The sequence below is a fragment of the Octodon degus genome, unplaced genomic scaffold, assembly GCF_000260255.1.
Source record: "Octodon degus isolate 3935 unplaced genomic scaffold, OctDeg1.0 scaffold00026, whole genome shotgun sequence".
NCBI lineage: Eukaryota > Metazoa > Chordata > Mammalia > Rodentia > Octodontidae > Octodon > Octodon degus.
In genome coordinates, this window is record NW_004524602.1 from 1,091,111 (window position 1) to 1,112,259 (window position 21,149).

Here is a 21,149-nt window from a genome sequence, read left to right on the forward strand (position 1 = left end):
AAAAAAAAAAAAAAAAAAAAAAAAAAAAAAAAAAAAGCAGATGCATGAGTAAACAGAATGTTTAAGAATTACTGAAATATTATTCAGCCATAAAAAACAAAGTTCTAGTGCTTGAATAACATGATAAAATGAGAAAATAAGCTAAATAAAATGAGCCAGTCAAAAAAGGACAAATACTGTATGATTCCACTTGTATATGAAATCTCTACAATGAACAAACTCAGAGACACAGAAAACAGATTAGCAATTGTTACAAAGTTTCTGTTTTGGGTGATAAAAAAATTTTGGAAACTGCTTAAAAGTTGTACAACATGGTGAATATAGCTAATATTACTGAAGTTGTTCACCTAAAAGTGGTTAAAACAGCAAATTTTATGTTATAGTGTTTCAAATAGTCATCAGAAAGTTATTATCTTGAGAAACATTCACACAATTTTCCATTAAAAAAATTGATCTGAGGTACAGGATCTCAGGATAAATCCTGAGGGGATTTCACCTACCTTATCAGAAACAACTCTTGTTGCATAGGTCTTGCTTTATCTTGGCCTTAACCATCCAGCAGAAAAGTATAAAAAAGAAGTATAAGAAGTAAAGCCATGGTGTTATGTTGAGCTGTAGGGGACTCAGGTCAACAATTTCTGACATTGCCAGTCAAGTGGAAGACCCAATACTATTATGGGCTACTGGACTCTTTTAGAATATTTTGCTGAGTTAACACACCTACAATATTCAAATGACGGAACTTAACAAAAAAAGAGGATACAGATGAATGTCCATTTTGTATCTGTGCATTCAAAGTGGTTAGGATAGATATATAGTTACATTCTCTTAATGAGTAGGGGGATTTGGTCTAATAGTGTTTGTAAACAGGATATCATGTCTGCATCTTATACAGCAAATAACCACTAGGAAGAATGTATGCAATGTGTTGATTATTGAAACTGTCCTACCAATTTGGTTTGAAACTGTCTCACTGCTATTTGTTTCTCAATAAAATTATGGAAAAAAAAAAGATCAGGATTTAAAGAAAAATTAAAAATAAATAAATAAAATGTAAAAAGAAAAAAGAAAAACCTGAACTCCAGGGCCGGGGATATAGCTCAGCAGACTAAGCACTTGCTTAGGTAAGCACAAGGGCCAGGGTTCAATCCCTAGCACCACATGCCCACCAGCCCTACCCCTGGTTGCACTGAGCCAGTGATGATGGAGTCTGGGAGTGGTGGCACACACCTGCAATCCCAGCACTAGGGAGGCAGAAATCAGGAGGATCACTATGAGTCTGAGCTGAGTAGTGAGACCCTGCACGCGCGCACGCACACACACCCTAAAAAAACCCTGAACTCTAAAACGTTGTATTTTTGGTAACTATAAAAGCAGTTCACATACAATAGTATAAACAGAGGAAAACTAAATATAGTTTTTAGAAATTCTATGTCTCAATTTCACAATTTTTCTTTCAGTCTAAAATTGTTCTAAGGGCCAGCCAAATAGCCAGTGGATTAAAGTGCCTGTAAGCGGGCGCAGGGGCCGGGGGGTTCAATCCCCAGGCCTGCTGTGCGAGCCTCGTCCCTGGAGCACGCTGAGACAGTAACTGAGACCAGGTGGGGTGGCACATGCCTGTAATTCCAGCTCTTAAGAGACTGTAAACAGGAAGATTACTCTGAGTCCAATCTAGTAGTGAGACCCTGAACACCCTTAGACCCATCCCTAAAATACAAAAATAAATAAATAAAAATAAAATAAAATAGTTCTAAATACAGTTTTGTTGAAGCAGCCTGAGCTGTTAAGTTCAGCCCAATTTACACAGCCTGCTTTAAATACTTTCTAGAGTGTTAAGGAGTGAAGCTAATGTTATGGGAAAAGGTAGCATCTTTACACAAACAATAAACTTACTATGCCTCCAGCCTAACTAAATATGATCTGAAGTAATCTCACACTGAGAAAATTCAGTACATTGCCAGCCCCCAAAATCACTTCCCAAACTTCCTTTCAAGCTAAGTTTGTTTAATACTAATACACAGTTAGCCTAAGTGATGAATATGTTCTTTTGCACATCTTAATACTTCTATCTTTGGCCCTGAAGTAAATGAAGTACTGAATTATATGTGGCAAATGACCAATTATCTATTGAATTAACATTTCCATCTAGTCATTATCTTATGCATGTTTATCATACCTGCAACTATGAATGAGAAAATAATTTATATCAAAATACAGAAACTACACAACATTGGTTTCTCAGAATAAAAATTTAGAGTAGTTTAATTCCTTTCAAGCTACCATTCCAAGATAGCTACAACAAAGATTTGCTATCTACCCTTACTGATTTTCATGCCAGCTGCTAAGACTGACTACCTACTCGATATGTCAATTTTTCATATCTATAGATGCTTTTAAGCAATTACAGTATATATGTAAACAATTCAACAGAGTCTATGAAACTTACATTCTAATTTTACATGAAAATAGTAAAGAATAACTTTACTGATACTGGTTCCCTGGAATAAATGCTTAATGAAATCAGTCTAATAAAAATTAGCTTAGAAAACAAACCAAAATATAATAACTTCTAATTTTTGGTAATTAAATGCACAACTACACAACCTATATGTCCAAACCATAGTTGACAAACTCTACCACTTCTCCTTTGTTCTTGTAACCCTCCTTATAAGGGCTTTGATCATCCAGGCCATGTAATTATCTTTAAGAAGCATGCTTAGGGTGTTTTCTTGACTGAGGGTCCATACAGCATTTCTCTCTGTCCTCGTGGGAACAGAACATCAATTGCTTTCAGCTAAATGCACTCACATATGAATATTTTAGTACAATTTAATGCTTCTATACCAACCCCAAAGGAACAGAGCATCAATTTGTGAACACGGTTCTCTCAGAGTTAAAAGCCAAGCTAGATAATGCAGTTTGAAAGCAGTTGTCAATCTTTAGCTTTTTAGCAAGTTAGAGGACAGCCCATAAATCCAGTCCCAGCTGTATACAAATAACTTTAGAAAATTTGTTCCTACATACTTTCCAACACTCATGAGTTTTCAAAAGAGAACCCAAAAAATAAAATTTAGTGTCTTGATAAATTCCTCCCAAAACTGTTTGATAATTATAAATGGACAGCTGGTCTGTTGGTATAAAATCCAAATACAGATAAAGTAATCTATACCTACTAAAAAGTGTATGAACACATTGCCCTAGCATCAGATAACAGATTCTTCAATGATTACAATATGCTTATATGTTTGGATAGTTAGGAGATAAGGTTGATATCATCAACAAAACAGAAGGCAATCCAGAAATATAAATGAAAGGGAAGTATCACGAAGCTTCAAAAAGTCATACTAATTAAATCTTCATCATAGCATAAATCTGAAACTGTTGGACTTGACAAACACTAACGTGCTAGCAAAATCCAATCTCTCAAACATCAGTTACAGAAATAATTCAATCCCTTGCCACCATTTCAAAACAAAAAGCAAACTTTTAACAGACAAAAATTTGTAATAGCAACTGTAAAAAATAGTAAACAGAACATTTATAACATGCCAACCAAAGTTTTAAGTGCTTTTGACATATTAACTCACTTAATCTTATCTTAAATATATTAACTCATTTAATCTTTATACCTACTGTATAAAACAGCAACAATTATTACCATCACTGTATAGCTGGGAAAAATGATACAGTGAGGTTAAGAATTTCATCCAAAGTCAAACAGCAAGCGATACTGCTAAGACGGGGATCCAAGCATCGCTAGAGCTAGAGAGTCTGGACTCTTGACCAAACAGTATCCATTCTGTAATAATGCTTTTTGTGAGGACATTTTCAGTTTGGTAAAGAGTATCATCAAAAATGGTCATGAGCATCATCACATCCATAGTGAAATGGTACAAGAATTTCCTTGAAAAAACATACAAAGACGTCTATTGTCACCAATTCCATTAGGGTGCCACAGCTAACAGAAGGAAAAAAACTAAGAAAGATGAAACAAAATGTCATTATTCTCAGAAGACATGACTGTATCTGTGCAATATCTAAGAGAATCTACAGAGAACAGGAACAACACGTAAATATTAATTACATTCCTAGATATTTATATGAAGTGTGATGGGGAAAACAAAAATCTGAATTTTTAAAATTTTGTAACAGTAAAAGATTTCCATTTACCCTCTAAAAATACATGCTCCTAACACATCTTAATCCTTTTTATGTTCCTTGCCCTCCCCCTCCCTTCATTTCTTAGTCCCTTTTTTATATTCAAAAGATCTCCCAGTTTTCCACTACTTATCTTTTATTTAGCTCTTTGTACTTTGTGCTTCTCATGTAAGAGAAATCATGTGATGCCTAAGTGTGTGTCTAATTTACTGCACTTAACATTATGGTCTCAAGGCATGTCTTTTTTCCTACAAATGACTCAAGCTTACCTTCTATACGGCACAGTAATACTCCACTACAAGTAAATACATTTTCTTTATCCATTCATCTTTTGATGGACATACAGGTCACTTTGAAGACTGAGCTACTGTGAATTACGCTGCTAAGAACATGGGCCATGGACCACAGTAATATGATGTTTTTAACTCTTGGGGGATGATACCCAGATGGAGAATGACTGGCTCAAACAGAATTTCCCACCAACAATGTAGAAGTGCTCCTTTTTCCTTTGCCGCCTTGCCAAATGTGTTATTATTTGATTTCTTGATGATGGCCATTCAGAAAGCACTTCTTCTGATCTGAGAAAAATTAATAGGATTTTTAAAAATTAAAGCTAGCTAAGAGGCTGTAATCCCAGTATTCTGGGAGGCCAAGGTAGGAGGATTCCAAGTTCAAGTCTGAGGAACTTGACAAGACTGTCTCAAAATTAAAAATAAAAGGGCTTTGAGATAAAACCAAGGTGAAGGTCTTGAATTCAATCCCTACTAATTGGGGTGAATATCAAAAAGATAGGAATCTCATATTTAAATAGCCTTCCAATTTTCCTTTTTACTCCTTTTATGATTTATGATTTTTCTAAGCCTAAAATTGATTGGTCTCCAGGATAAGATTTCGTTTTTTTATTTTTTGATAGCATCTCACTATGTAACCTAGGCTAGCCTTGAACTCACAGTGCTTCTCCTGCCGCAGCTTTCCAAGTACTAGTAGGACGGTGTGTGCCATCACCCAGCTAATGCATGAAGTTTTAAAATCTCTTTTTAAACAAGTTTTGCCAATAGCCTTACACAGAGAAACTTGATCAATCTGACACATAATTGTCAAGCATCCTAGATCCCCTTGTTCCTCAGTCTATTTACTTAAAATTCTAAAAAAATTCATGACCAAGCCACTGCCAGATAAACAACACTGCTAATAATTTGAGAATAACAGGCAAATGGAAAACCATCTCCCAGAGACACAGTAGTCTGGTGTAACTGGCTCTAGGAGAAAAGACCCCTACATAACTCTACCAGCTCTGAAAGCATCAAAAGCATCGGTCTAAGCATAGCAAGTGGCCCAGGACCTTAAAAAAAGTTTGTACAAGTAGTGCCTTCCCTTCTCTTTGTTTCATTCTCATTTTTCAGATTTTAGAGTGCCTCTGAACTTTATGTAGGAAAAAAAAAATAAGACAAGCACAAGTGGAACTTTTGACTAAATAAAACAGCCATTTCCAATCAGCACCGCTAACCAACACATAAGCTGTGAGGCAGTTTATATTATCAATTCTTATTACAATTTCTAGCCTTCTGAGGACAAAAATGTTAATTTCTACATTTACTGGTTTATTAAGAGTCTCCCTCATTCAGTGGCTACCTAATCAGAGGTCAACTGAAACACTGTGTCTGAAGACTAATAAGACATTTAGCTATCCACACATTTATTTCTGCCACTTCTAATCTACCCTGTGAGGGTACTTGACTATGGGAGATTATTAGAGATGCAGACCCCCCCACCCCCAATCTACACCTAGGACCCAGAACCAACATTTCAACAAGATCCCTCAGGGATCTGTGCACTCTTGCACTGTTCTGACAGTTACTCACGGTTATCCATCTGAACATTTCTTTAAGAAATGACTTAAGCTGAGAAGAGGGCCCATAGTTTTCACTACATTTTCTAGGCTGCCTCTCCTGCCCCAAAAGAGTAGGAATCACAACTCTATTAAGCCAAACACAAAGATCCAATGTGAAACACTGAGTATTTCAGAAAGAAGCCCCTATACCAGTGACTGGGCTATGGCAGCAGCTGAAGAACCCAGCTCCCATGTGAAGTCACAGACTGCTCTGGCCCACTCTATCACACTGCACTGATCCACAGGCCCTCGCAACCACAGGACACAGTGACATTTTACAAGCCTGCCTTTGCACAGGATGCCACTTGGCTGCAGTAACTCACTGTCCTTTAGCCTGTAAAGACTCTCACAAAAGAGGACTTCCAGAACTGCTTCAGAAAGTGGCAAGAATGAGAGAAGTGCGTTCAAAGCAAGAAAGAATATTACAAAAGGAGTTAATGGCAGTGTGTCTTTTACTGTAATACGTTATTAAGTTAAATATTCACTGTATGCTTTGAGCACACCTTGTATCTTTGTAACTAAAATTATAGATCTACATAAGAAATAAAATCATAGCAGGCTGGCGAAATAGCTCTGCAGATTAAAGCACCTGCTTTGGCAGAGGCAGTGGCTGGGGTTCAATCCCTGGTGGGCCATCCTGGCTCTGCCCCTGGGGCATGCTAAAATGGCGATTGAGACTGGGTGTGGTGACCTGCGCCTGTAATCCCAGCTCTTTGGGAGGCTGAACAGAGGAGAATCACTACGAGTCCAATCTACATAGTGAGAACCTGTAGACCCTTTACTAAAATACAAAAAATAAAAATAAAATCATGGTCATGAAGAGGAGGTCAAATATAAAAAGTCAACTCTCTCCAAGTTAATCTACATAACCAAGGTCAGGGCAGCATGGCACATGGTACCAGAGATTGAACTCAGGACTCTGAACTTGCCAGGCAGGCGCTTATGCCGCTGAGCTATCTCCCCAGTCTTGCTCAGTTCTTCTTTGGATCTGCTAGTGAGCCCATATGCTAGCTGGCCCCAAGTAAACAACTTGACCCTACTGAACAACATCATTATAGCCCCTCTCCTACTTCTTATCACCAAAGTTCATGTGGGCAATTCTTTGATTAGTACATTATCAGTTTTTAAGTGGCCTTGATTATTAGCTAAGAGGTATTTGTCATGTATCTTCAACATATTTTCTCATTGTTTATTTATGGTACTTGTTCAGAGCAGTGTAGAAAAAATGCCTGATAGTACATGATTAGCACTGCACTCCTCCAGAAACATACCAACGAGAGTTCAGTAAGTGTGAATATGTAATAGATTTTTTAAATGTTTTCTGTTATACAAAAAAATTGGGGTTTCTTATATGTGTAAGATTTTTTAATCAGGGAGAAATTATTTGAGGTTTTAGATGATTGTTTAATTCTTCCTTTTAAGATAATAAACTAAAGACTTGGATACTCTGAAGCTTCACAATTTCTGGAATCAACTAAAATTAGATAAGAGTTATATCTGTATTTCCAATCAAAATCCAACTGTAGGGTTTGAAAAATGATTTCTAAATCTGCAGAGAAGGTGACAGGACCAAAAGCAACTAAGACAATTTTGAAGAATCAGGATGGGCTTTTTGCTCCACCAAACAACCTTATTCCAAAGTCTAAGTATAACTCTGGTACTGTAAGAAACAAATGGTCAGCAGGATAACACAGAGCACCCAGAAACGGACTCAGGCATCTATGCGAGCTTTATGTATGCACTACACAGTCATGCTGCAGACCCATGGGGAGAAAGGAATATGCAAGGAATGAGGCTGAGAAAACTAATTAACTATATGGGAGAGCCGAATACTTACACACCAAACATAAAATACCCAAAAAAGAAGACTATAAATCAAAGTATGAAAAGCAAAACTTTAAAACCTTTAGAAAATAAACTAGAGACTATCATTAAGACCTTATCTTAGAGATGATTTTTTAAGATACAATAAGAACATCTTAAAATAAGTTCAATGAGATTATAAGTTTCTACTGAAAAAAATGAAGATTTTTAAAAATGGAAACAGATACAAACAGAAAGAAAATGTAAGCAATACATATAATCAATGAAAGGCTTTATGTATACTAAAGATCTTCTAAGAACTGATAACAAAAAAACAAGCAATTCAATAGAAAAACATATAAAAGATTAAAACATGAAGTATTCTGGGGTAAAAAGCCATGAGTATTTAGCATATTGAAAAAAACACACCTTCCTAATACTCAGGAAAAAACTGATAAAGTACACACTAATTTCATACCCAATACAGTAAGACTTTTTGTAATAATTGTGGTAAAATATATATTTAAAAATGGATCACCCTGAGCATTTGCAAGTGTGCAGTTCTGAAGCATTAAGTACATGCTTCTTGTGCAAATGTAACGGCTACTCATCTCTGGAGCTGGATGGAAATGGAGATAACTTCTGAAACTGCTGGTAAGTGTAAACTGGAATAACCCCTTGGGAAAACAATTTGATAGATTGTGATCAAGCTAAAGCTTCCCTATAATTGAGCAATTTTAACAGAGGGCATATTTCTCTAGCAAAATGTTAACACTCAAAAAGACATACATAAAATCTTTAAAGTAACATTACTTGGAAGCAAGAATGTACATGCTACCTAAATAAACACCCATTAGTTGAAAAATGGATAAAGTACGATATACTCAAATACTGAAATATTATACACTTGTGAAACACAAATGGAAAAAAGCCTACCTCTGTTAATACAGATGAATCTCACAACCATGAGATCAGCTAAAATAACAGTAGAGAACATATGTTACCCTACTATTGCTAAGAGCTTTAAAAACAGACACAATACACTCATACGCCATGCCCCCCAACTCTCTCACTTATGCCACACAGAAAGTGGTAGCCTTTTTTTTTTTAATGTATGTATTTAGTACAAGGTCTACAGGGTCTCACTACACAGACTGAACTCCTAGTGATCCTCCTGTTTTCAGCCTCACAAGCACTGGGATTACAGGCGTGCATCATCATGCCCAGTCTCAATCACTGTCTCAGCACGCCCAGGAGCCAGCACAGCACGCTGGGGATCAAACCCCAGTCCCTGTGTCTGCCTAATCCGCTGAGCTATCTGGCTGGCTTGGTAGCCATTGTGATGGCAGATCAGAAGGTCTACCATTCCAATAGCTGAGAGGACTGACACAGGGCACATGTGACAATCACCTACCATACTCAAGTATACACTACTTAGGGATCTACCGAAAAAAAGTAGTAAAATGAGATACACTGGAATAATGATCATTAAGTTTAGATTAATGGTTGCTTTGGAGAGGAGGGAAGGACACAAATTCTATCAAGAGGACATAACAGTTTTCAATTGTACGTAATATTCTTTCTTAAAGTCAGTGTTAAAAAGATGCTAATTTATTTCAACCTAGTTTTTTTTTTTTTTTTTTTTTTTTGTGGAACCGGGGATTGAACTCAGGCCCTTGCACTTGCCAGGGAAGCACTTACTCCACTGAGCCATCTCCCTGGCCCGCAACCTAGTTTTACATACATAAATTTTTAAATGAAAATGGGAAGTAAAAGTGAATATAGCAAATGTAAACTATTTTTTCAAGCTTAGCTTAGCTAAAGAGATGGGAACAGTGGGGACCGGGTAGGAAAAGAGGTTCAGGGGAGGTAAAAGGCTTCATCTCCAGGCCAAGACAAAGCCAGAAGAGGGGAGGAAATCCTGGTCCCAGGAGAACAATGGTTACTACTCCGAAGGAAGCAGGAAATGGGCCCCTGAGGGCTGTAGACACCAGCATTAAACAAGAATCATGATCTTCTTTGACAAGTGTAGAAAAGCTGGGCTCTTGTATTATTTTTAAAGAAAGTACAGTCATCTTACTGATGAAATAAAGAGAAAAGCCCATGTTTGAGAATAAGGACATGATAAATAAAAGGATTTTAAAAACTTGTGACAACTTATTTGAAATAGAAGAGAGCAAAATCAAATTTCAACTGAGGTAGATCTGTAAAGAACCACTTGAGGCTAAACAATTCACCTTTTCTTAAAAATTTATCAAAAAGTGGGGGCGCTGGGGAGATGACTCAGCAGAGTAAGTGCTTCCCTGGCAAGCGCAAGGTCCTAAGTTCAATCCCTGGTTCTGCGGGGGGGTTATTTATTTATTTATTTTTGGACAAGAAGTCTTTATAATGTGCTCTAGGCTCTAGTTATTCTTTTTTTTTTTTTCAGAACCGTGGATTGAACTCAGGCCCTTGTGCTTCCCAGGGAAGCACTTATTCCACTGAGCCATCTCCCCGGCCCAGCTCTAGTTATTCTACACTGTTAGAAAAATGAGATAGGGAGCTAAGCTAGTAGTGCTCTTCATACACTACTCACTTCAACTTCACTTCTTCCTCACAAAATTTCATTTGAAGAAGGGTTCTTATAGTCAATGTGCAACTTTACCCCAGCATAATCATGAACAACAGGCACAAAACCAAATGATGTCTGTTCCTCATAGAAATGCATTCAATTTTAGGCAGTTGGTGTACATAGAGGGGTATTATAAAAACAGTCCTATGAAACTACTGTCCTGTTTATGGTAAACACATTGTTGAGAACATCAATCAACAGTGTCCTCTTTATAAGGACTCAAGGGACATAGATTTCTCTGATCTTGGTATTAGGTGAAATCAGTTTCTTTACCTTTAGGGTACTATAAACTGAAGCACTGATTTTCTTTACCAATATGAACTGGTTTCTGCCAAGCTGCAGCCCACATTTAGCAAACAGAACCACTCAAAATCTTTCTCCTAGTTTCAACATACCAATTCTATATTTATCTATCTTTCATCCGACTTTCAAGACCAAGTTTGGCTGCTTTAGGCAGAGGTTGGGGTGGAGGCAAGAACAGTGAGTGAACCCTAGCCCACTTCTAGGTGCAAAGGATCCAAGTTAGACTGCAAAAAGTAAAGAACCAAGACCACCCCCACCACAATCAAGAGAGGAAAGACTTGGGAGCTGTGGTAATTGCTTGCTGTACTTCACCCTAAAGCAGTGGGGTATGACTGTAATGAATACTATCAGAATAACTGTTAAGATTATAATATTAAAATGTGAAAACTGGGTCAGGGATATATAGCTCAGTGGCACAGCACCTGCCTAGCAAGCATGAAGTTATGAATGAGCTCTGGGTATACCTACCCCCTAAAAAAAGTGAAAACTTTGAGTTGGAATATGAAATGACAAAATTCAGATACAAAACAACTGTACTTGGGTTGTGTAAGAGAAATACACCCTGAGATATTATGAGTAAAGAGCTATAATGTCACTATCAAAGAGTTTAGGAAAAAGTCAATGTACAGAAGCACATATACACAGTGTATTATTTTTAAATTCAACCTTGTTAAGTCTAAAATTATTTCCAAATTTAAAAATTTTTAAATAAAATACAATAAAAGGAGGACTGCTGTAACAACAATGAGCTATGGACTGACTGGTTTTCAACTGCTGGGTCTCAATTCTCACAGGTAACATGAATCCAGAAGGATACCATGAACTGTCCAAAGCATATGTGTTCAATAATCTTTCACACATAAAAATTATTATGAATGTCAAAAAAGCATTTAAAAGCATACCCAAATTTATAACATCTTTTGGATATATTTCCTCAAATAATTGATTTTTAAAAGTAACATTTGTCAATAGGAAACTTCTAATTACTATTCAGAAAGAACAGTGCTGAGGTTTTCCAAAGATATTACAGAATGGCAATAAAACAGAACATGGTTGTCTTCTACTACAAAGCTGAAAGGAAAGTGAGGAAAAAAACTTTAAATGAGTCAAGAGGTTTTAGACCCAAATCAAACAAGGATAAATGAAAATACAGGGTTCTGCTTTAAATTAAGAAATTCTACATTAATGCTGGGTGAGGAAGTGTGGCTCAACAGCAGGCAATTCAAACGGGGTAGTTTGTTCAGGAGATTTTGGAAGTCTACAAATGTAATTCTTGCCAGTTGTGAAATATGGCTGCCAAAAGTCTAATGCAATATTAAGTAGCATTAATTAAGATATTCTTCAGGGAGATAATGACCCAACTTTCCAATAGTCAGAACACATATGAGGTAATGCACTCAATTTGGGGCCTCAAGACTCCTTAGTATGGCCCATGAGGGAACAGTTTGTAACAGGCTTATCTCCTGCTAAAATAACTAAAACTTGGTTAAGACACAGATAGCAACTGTTTAAAATACCTTGCAGATGACCCAGACAAGTAGGATTTGAAGAGCCAGAGTCCTGCAGGCAGGTGGGGTAAGTCTATGGACATTAGCATAGCATCTTTCCCCTTTTTCACATGAGCCCTTTGCAGATCCTTCACAAGAATAAAAGCCAACCAGAAAGCAGCAACCTCATTAGATGAAAACCTGCAGTCTTATTGGTGGAGAAAAACAGGAGACAGTATTCGTGGTTGCCATATCAACTGGAAAAGAGGGAAAAGTTCCAGAGAGGAGACAGAATGGAGGGAGAACTGCAAACTGCATACAAATTCCACCCATCTGGCTGAGCCCTACATTAGGCATCTATGAACTAGACTGTAAGTCATCGGGTAGGACAAAAAGAATGGAACAGAGGAAAGAGTTTGCAGTGTGACTTGAGCCTTATTACCTGCCTGCTAAACAAACAATTAATATTCTTAATATAATTTACAATTTTACAACGTATTACTACTTAATGTCTCCACAATAAAATCCGAAAGTATTAGATCAAAATTCTCAAAACACAGCCTAGATACATATGTGGGCCTCAAGATCCCAAGGACTTAGCAACCAGTCAGATCCTAAAACTTATGGGTTACTTGCCCATTTTTCTCTCATTTTCTCACATGTGTATGAACAGAGCTTTTCAGAGACTATATGACTTTTAGGAATTCACCACTCTGATTGCCAGTAGAATGTCTGCAACCATGTTTTTGTTTCCTAAAATTTATGGGCACAAAGATTAACTCAGTTTGTTCTCAGTATAATAAAGCAATTGGTGCTCTTAACTAGAACTGCTATAAGTTCTGCAATCACATTATTGTCTAATCAGTATTTGAAGTCACAGAGATTTCCTCATGTATGCAAGCAAACACAAGGACACTTGCTTTTCTTGTAAGGTAATGGCATTTAAATTGTTTTCTTGAAAGCTTCCATTTAAAATTTTCTGTAAAATTGGGAGCCGGGGAGATAGCTCAGTGGAATAAGCACTTCCCTGGCAAGTGCAAGGACCTGAGTTCAATCCCCGGTTCCATAAATAAATAAATAAATACATACATACATACATACAATTTTCTGTAAAATTATTTTAAATTTTGACATTATGCTGAAATAAAGATAACTCACTTTTTCAGCCCATACCTGGAATATCTATATTTAAAGATGCTGAAAACAAAACTGGTAACAATTCTGTAACCATTGGGAAAGAGGAATCTAAGAAATGTGTAAAATTAGAAAAGGTTGGGGAAGATAGCTCAGTGGCATAAGCACCTGCCTTATAAGCGGAAGGTCCCAAGTGTGATCCCCAGTATCACAAAGAAAGAGAGACAGAGACAGAGACAGAGACAGAGACAGAGACAGAGGACAGTGACAATATGATGTAAGTTACCTTCTTCTTGGCTTAAACATGTTAGTAATTATCTGTCTCCCAGATAAGAGAAATGACAATCATTTTGAAGATAGTCATTAAGAATTTAGAGGAAAATAAACTGGATTTTATTTTAAAGAAACGTGGAGTTAAAAAGCAGTTCAATTAAGCTTTTCAAACTAGAAAAGGTCACTGAAGCATCAAGTTATATTTCATTGTCCAGAGAACATTACAACTACTAATAAAAGACTAAATAAAACAAAAATGACACCGTTCAGTGTCTCTAGATAAAAAACCAGGGCAAGAAATGGTGGCATCGACACATTCTAATGCTAGTTACTGAATAAAGGATTTAGCTGTAAATATGAACATTAACTATCATCAGTAGAATTGGATTTGTACCTAATAGCCTACACACACGACTAGTTTAGCTGCTTTACTTTTATTTGTCCAGTATTAACCCCAACTAATCACCTGAGAAAACGGAGAGGAAATGCCTGGGAAATCTAACCCAGAGACTCATATGTTAGGCAAGTGTCCCACCAATGAGCTACATCCTCTCCTGAAAATTATTTTATGTGAGTGCTTGGTAAGAAGCTCAAGAGGTGCTGACACATTCAATGTCCTAAATAACTTCTCAAGACCCAGGGTGTATCCTGGACAAACTGCACTGACCCTGAACTGATGGTATGTAAACAATGGTGGGTGAAACTGCTGCTCTCTTAGCATGAATCACAGCAGGACACCAAACTGCGCTCAATGTCAGAGTACTTTCCACAGCCACATACTCAGTTTAAAAAAAAAGAAAGAAAGCCATTTCCCTTAAGAAATGCCCTTCATGGGGCAGTGAGAATTATTGATTCCAGTCTATCCTGACTTCTGGGCACTTGAAACTTTAATATTCTATGTGACAAATCATGAAGTAAGAGAAGACACTTCCACTCAGACCAACACACAGCGGTGACCGTGAGGAAAGTATGTGATAGCTGGAGTTTAAGGCTAAACTGGGCACTTGGGTGAAACATCAATTTTACTATAAAGAAAATCTGATAAATATTTGTGGTTTTAGAAGATATTTTACTGAAGATAAAGTGAATTTGTCAATTCTGAAACTAATAATATAGTTAATTGTTAAGGTCAAAAATTTGAGCTTTAAAAAAGTGATAATTAAATTTCTAAAAATCTTGTATCCATGATTACAAGCTCTAAAGATTCTTCTAAAGGAGGTGAGTGGTAATGCTAATGAATGTGATCTTTTGATAATGATGAATGGAATATGTCTGAGAAAGATGTTCTTAATTCAGTAAACTATTATTTTCTAAATAAAGAGCACATGATATCACACAACAGTAAAAGATCTACTCAAAATGTAACATGGAACAGTGGATTTTAATTTAATTTTCCAGAGTTGGAAAGGTTCACTGAAATGGTTTCAGATTCTACACCATAAATAAACTGTAAGAAAACTACTGTGTGTTAGGTTTGGATGTAGCATAAAGAACATACACAATTATCTGAAAAACATACTATTTAATACTCCTTTCTTTTCCAGCTATCTATGTAATGCTAGATTTTTCTTCACACTCTCCAAACCAATGTACAGGGTATGATAAAAATATATTGTGAATGTTTAAATTAAAAACATTACAGAGGGCTGGGGAGATGGCTCAGTAGGATAAGTGCTTGACTGACAAACACAAGGATCTGAGGTCAATCCCCGGTTCCGTAAAAAAAAAAAAAAAAAAAAAACCATTACAGAGGCCTGGGATATAGCTCAGTGCTGTAGCCCGAGGTCCTGAGTTTGGGGTTTCCAGTACTAAACAAATATTACTACAGTGCAAGACAAATTGCCATTAATTCCATTCAAAATATTTCCCCTTGCTTAGAATAAACTACCCACTCTTCTCATCACTTTCTGAAGCAGTTCTGAAGTTCTCTTTTATGAGTGTTTTTACAAGGTGTCATCAAAAATATAATGAATGCTACTGCTAAGTGACACTGAAAAGAAAGGCAGGCTCAGTGTGTCCTGTCACCATATTCACTGAATGTGGTACTACAGGACCTCTTGCTTTTCTTCAAAGTCAAAATTATCATGAAAAGTAAACATTTTGAATTAATCTGGTTCATTAAAGTAGCCCTAACAGCACAAATAAAGATACTCATGAAAGAAGACTTTCACAATTGCTTCAGAAAGTGTCAAGAATAATGGAATAAATGTGTTTGAACTAGACTGGACATGGTGGCGCGCACCTATAATCCCAGCACTTAGGAGGCTGTAAACAGGAAGATCACTGAGTCTAATCTACACAATGAAACACTGTATACCCTGTACCCTATCCTAAAAAAAAAAAAAAAAAAAAAAAAAAAAAAGTGTTTGAACTAAGTGGAAGCATTCTGAAAGAGACTACTGGTCATGTGTCTTCTACTATAATAAATTTTTTAAAACTGAGTTACTCACCATATTTTTAGATCACAACTCACAGAACACACTGAAAGCAGAAATAACAGTCTGGCACCCCCCTTCTACGCTAGCTATCAAGCCAAAAATATTTTATTTTGTTTTATTTTATTTTACTTTACCCTTTCTATGGTGTCAGTAATTGAACATAGGACCTCACGCTTGCCAGGCACGTGCTATGATGCTGAGCTAAATCCCCAGCCCCAAGAAACATTTTTAATACTATTATTCTCATTAAATTCTTTTTCTTTTAGAAGACGTTAAGATGTTATTTAATGATTTTATTATATTCAAATGAATTAACAAGTATTTATTTTCTCAGTTTTAATTTCTAATGCAGTGAGTATCAATCGATAGGATAATAGAAGATCCCACTAACTTTTCAAAGTCCTGAGATACTAAATTTGAGAGCCACCATACTACACACATGATGAAAGAGAAAAATGTGAAATGCAATCAAAAGAAACCAGTCCTGAAATGATCCAGATTTGGAAATTAGTACCCAAAGATTTTTAAAGCAGCTAGTATATCTAGGATGTATAGGAAAATAAATCTGTAATGACTAACAAATAATAAATCTCAGCAGAAGGGGCTGGGGAGATAGCTCAGTTGAATAAGTGCTTGCCTGGCAAGCTCAAGGGCTTGAGTTCAATCCCTGGCTCTGCAAAAAAAAAAAAAAAAAAAAAAATCTCAGCAGAAAAATAAAAAGCTTGAAAACAAGTGCAAATCTATAACTTTAAAATACAAAATATACAATATAAAAGTACATGGATCAATTTAATAACAAAATAGAAATTATAGAGCAGTCAGTGATTTTGAATACAGAACAAAAAGAAGTAAAAGTAAAATTGAGAAACTAAAATTGAAGGACACATTACATGCGAAATGCATGATTCTGAACAAGATCCTTTTGCTATAATGGACATTACTGAGATAGTGGGCAAAATCTGAATGGCACCTATATTATGTATCCATATTAATGTTCTGATTTTAAAAACTGTACTGTAGTTATATAGGTCAATGTTGTGTATAACATACAGTATTTGGAGATGACAGGCATCAACTTAGTACCTTACTTTCAAGTGGTCCACTAAAAACAAATTTTTTTATTCTGTCCTTGCAAGATTTCTACAAAACTGACAGTGTTTCAAAAAAAAATTTTAAGCCTTAAACATACATATGTGCATGTACATACACAAATATATACACATCCAGACCAAACTCCTAGTTAATAAATTAGAATCTCTGGAGAGTTGTATGATTTGAAAGATTTCAAAGCGCTTAATATATTTACTTTTCTTATGCAGAAATTCAGTAGCTCTCTATTTGTAAAAGTAATGGTGAATAGAGTTGATTGCATGAAATTCTTTTCCAATACAAGGATGCCATCAGTCACTCCCTGCCACTCTGCTAGTCTGTTTAATGACCACAAAATGCTCTTTCCATCAATGCAAAAGTTTTGTCTGCCACCTCCATGTATATAGTTAATTACTTGTATCTTTTTATTAAGAAGGTGGATCTTTTATAAAATCTGCACTGAAGATGCTACTCACATAAAACTGGATAAGCAAGATTTCCACAAGAAATATGTGCGTGCCACACCTAATTAAATGCCATGCCATCTGCTCAATAAATCCACTCTTATGGCTAGACTCGTGATGTAGTATGCGAGCAGGTCGCATGGTGTTTTGACTTAATTTATGAAGAGTTTTAGAGCCTACATTAAGTTTTGAGATCTTTTCTGACTACAAATAAGCTAAATAACACTAGAGATATTAGCCAAAGAAGAAAATATCAAAATTAAGAAATCCTGCTCATCAAAAGAAAATGAACATAATAAACATCCCTTCTATCTACTGCCAAAAAAAAAAAGAAAAAAAAAGAAAATGAATTAGGTAAGCCATAACTCAGGAAGAAATATTAACAGTAAATATTTGATAAAGAATTTGTATCCAGTTTATATAAAGAATGCCTAAACAGAGACAACATAAACACAACCCATTTTAAAAGGGCAATAGGGGCCGGGGAGATGGCTCAGTGGAATAAGCGCTTCCCTGGCAAGCGCAAGGACCTGAGTTCAATCCCCGGTTCCAAAAAAAAAAAAAAAAAAAAAAAAAAAAAAATTAAAAGGGCAATAAATGAAGGGGACAAAAGACTCAAGTACATACTTCAAAACAAACATCAAGACTTAAAATTTTGGCTATTTTGAAATTTTGAGTGAATATCTGAATAAGATAAAGACATGATTTTTAATACACACGACATCTTGTTTTGAAATAAGTTTTCAATTACATAAAAAAATGTATTTTCTTCATGCAGTAGAGGTTTAAACTGGCTGAAAAAAATGACATTCACCACAAACTTACAGTATCTAAGAAATGTGAACAATAATTGGATGTTAACGATTCAACTTTGAAACAAATACTTTCTACTTTGCTAAGTTTTAAAAATATTTAACTGAAGAATATTCTAGTATCACTTATCTGTACAAATCAGAACTTTCTGAAATTCAAACTGCTAGACAAAAGGCAAAAAACTAAATAAACTAGGTCTTCAGGAAGGTATATGACTAAAATTATCATTCATAGCTTACAACTGCCAAATTCTGTGTTCATTAAAACAGGTTCTATGGTTTTACTCCATTTGTGCTCTAAAGGCTTTCTGGCCAAAAAAAAAAAAAGTTATCAATATGAATTTACAAAATTAACCTATTAAGACAATGAAGTCTGGGAAGGCAGCTCAGCAGTGGAGCACTTGCCAACCACTCCCCCAGCCCGGGTTTAGTTCCCATCACCATACACACGCTCATAGCGCCGTAATGAAATATTGTCTAAGTTTTATATTTAATGTTATGACACAACTTCATTTGGTGTACTGATATACATTTTTTGAAAAATAATTCTGGATTTAACAATTGCTAAGCTTTTTCTTGAAACCAAGAAATACAGAGACCTTGTGACAAGGACACATTCACCATGGTAATGGCCAGGTGCTTAGGAACATTGAGCAAGACATAAATCACTGTGATTACTGTTCACAAACACATACAGTGCTTATCCCCCACAGAACTGTGTATGGAATATTTTATTGCAATACTTACTGGTGCTACGATTTTTCCTGTCTGACCAACCTGCATATCATTGGGAACGAAGCCAGCATCAACAGCCGCTCGGGACGCACCAACTAAGGGAAAATTGTCGTTGTTTTTCAAGCTCTATTATTCAGCTGGTAAGACATTTACTAATAATTACAAACAAAGACACAATATAATACAGATTTTATAGAGAACTGATTATTTAAAAACTTGTCACTGATTGAGAACTCTAAATACTAAGTATTAGTGTATTTTTTCAAGAAAATGCCTTCTATCAACATCTACTAACTTTAGATTTTAAATTGGGCTTAATCCTTTTTTGTTTTAAAATAGGTCTCAGCCAGGTATGGTGGTGCACAGCTGTAATCTCAGCACTCAGGAGGCTGAGGCAGGAGGATCACTTCAAGTTCAAGTTCAGGCTGTACTACAAAGTGAGTTCAAGGCCAGTCTGAGCTACTTAGTGAAACCCTCTCTCAAAAAGACAATCAATCAATCAAAATAAGGTTCCAGTATGTTATCCAGGCTGGTCCTAAACTCATAGGCTCAAGGCATCTTCCCACCTCACTGTCCCACTAATTGGGACTACAAAGCATGCCACCATGCCAAATATAGCTCCAGCCTGCTTTATCAAAGAAGAAACCTGTATTACAATCTATTAAGGCTGTCTGTACAAGATATCCTTTTCTTAATAAATACTATATCATTTATTTAAAGGCCTAAGAAAAATTATTTCAGAGAGGAAAACTGAAAACCACAGCAAAAACCATGTACACCTTTAAGAGACTTCTGCAGAAAAAAAACAGTAAAATTCTTTCCACTAAAAAGTTAACATCTTGGGGCTGGGGAGATGGCTCAGTGGAATAAGTGCTTCCCTGGTAAGCGCAAGAGCCTGAGTTCAATCCCTGGTTCTACCAAAAAAAAAAAAAAAAGTTAACATCTTTCTCCTAGGAAAGCATCTTTACCTGCAGCGTGTAGTTGATCTGCCAAATCATACAACAACTTAAAATTCTCTCCACTCTTCAAGCCACGACCTTATTTTAAAAAAGGATACATAAAGTAAGCATAAATTCCATTCCATAAAAAGTTTGGTATTATGTGTATCTGGTGGAATTTTTATATTACATAATTGCCACATTAAGCATACTGCCTTTTCTATAAAACATTTTCTGAATACTTCTGAAACTCTGATACATCTCCTACAAAGCAATTACAGCAATTCGACATTACAGCAATTAACTAGTCAAGCAACAGTATAATCATTTTTAAAAAACAATCCATTTACTTGAGAGAGAGCATAGTAGTAATTGATATGACATTAGAAGCAGTATACATTTAGAAGACCAGAATGACAGGCATTCCAAGCATGGCCCCAGTGTTATACACTGCTATCCTTGGTGCAGTTGCTTAGTTCACAGGTACCACCATATATAGTTAGTTTGAGTGAGAATCCTACAGATAATACCAATGAGAAAATCCAACAGGAAAGTGTAAATACGAGGTATAAAAAGTAAAGCCATATTAATATACTGAGCTATAAATGGCTGAAGTCAACACCTTCTGACATTGCCAGTCCTACAGGTAACCCACTACTATTATGGACTACTGAACTATATTGGATTATTTTGCTAAATTCATGCACCTACAATATTTGAATGGCAATGGAATACCCATCTCTGACAAAACTAAACAAAAAGGGGGCTAGAAAAGAAGGACCATTTTGTAGTGTACATACAAAATAGGATAGATACACAGCTACTTTCTCTTAGTTCAATGAGAAGATTTGTACTAATACTGTTAAGACAAGATATTATGTCTACATTTTGTACTATGAATAACTACTATGAAGACAACAATATGCAACATATTAATTATTGTAACTGTCCTACTAACCTGTTTTGGAACTATCTCACTGCTATTTCTTTCTCAATTAATATATATATATATA

General features: G+C 35.9%; 1 protein-coding gene and 1 non-coding gene across 2 annotated transcripts in view; both read right to left on the reverse strand.

Moving 5' to 3' along the window:
• Positions 1–21,149, reverse strand: part of Etfa (electron transfer flavoprotein alpha subunit) — a 70,222-nt gene that overhangs the window by 16,988 nt on the left and 32,085 nt on the right. Inside the window, exons 8-9 of the mRNA XM_004628704.2 lie at positions 20,167–20,235; positions 19,211–19,293 (exon numbers count right to left, since the gene is read on the reverse strand). Of these exons, the coding sequence (XP_004628761.1) occupies positions 19,211–19,293; positions 20,167–20,235 (152 nt within the window). The remainder of the gene's footprint in view (positions 1–19,210; positions 19,294–20,166; positions 20,236–21,149) is intronic.
• LOC111816116 lies at positions 6,192–6,313 on the reverse strand. Its single transcript, XR_002820621.1, has one exon. It is a non-coding gene; the product is annotated as a small nucleolar RNA SNORA84 (small nucleolar RNA).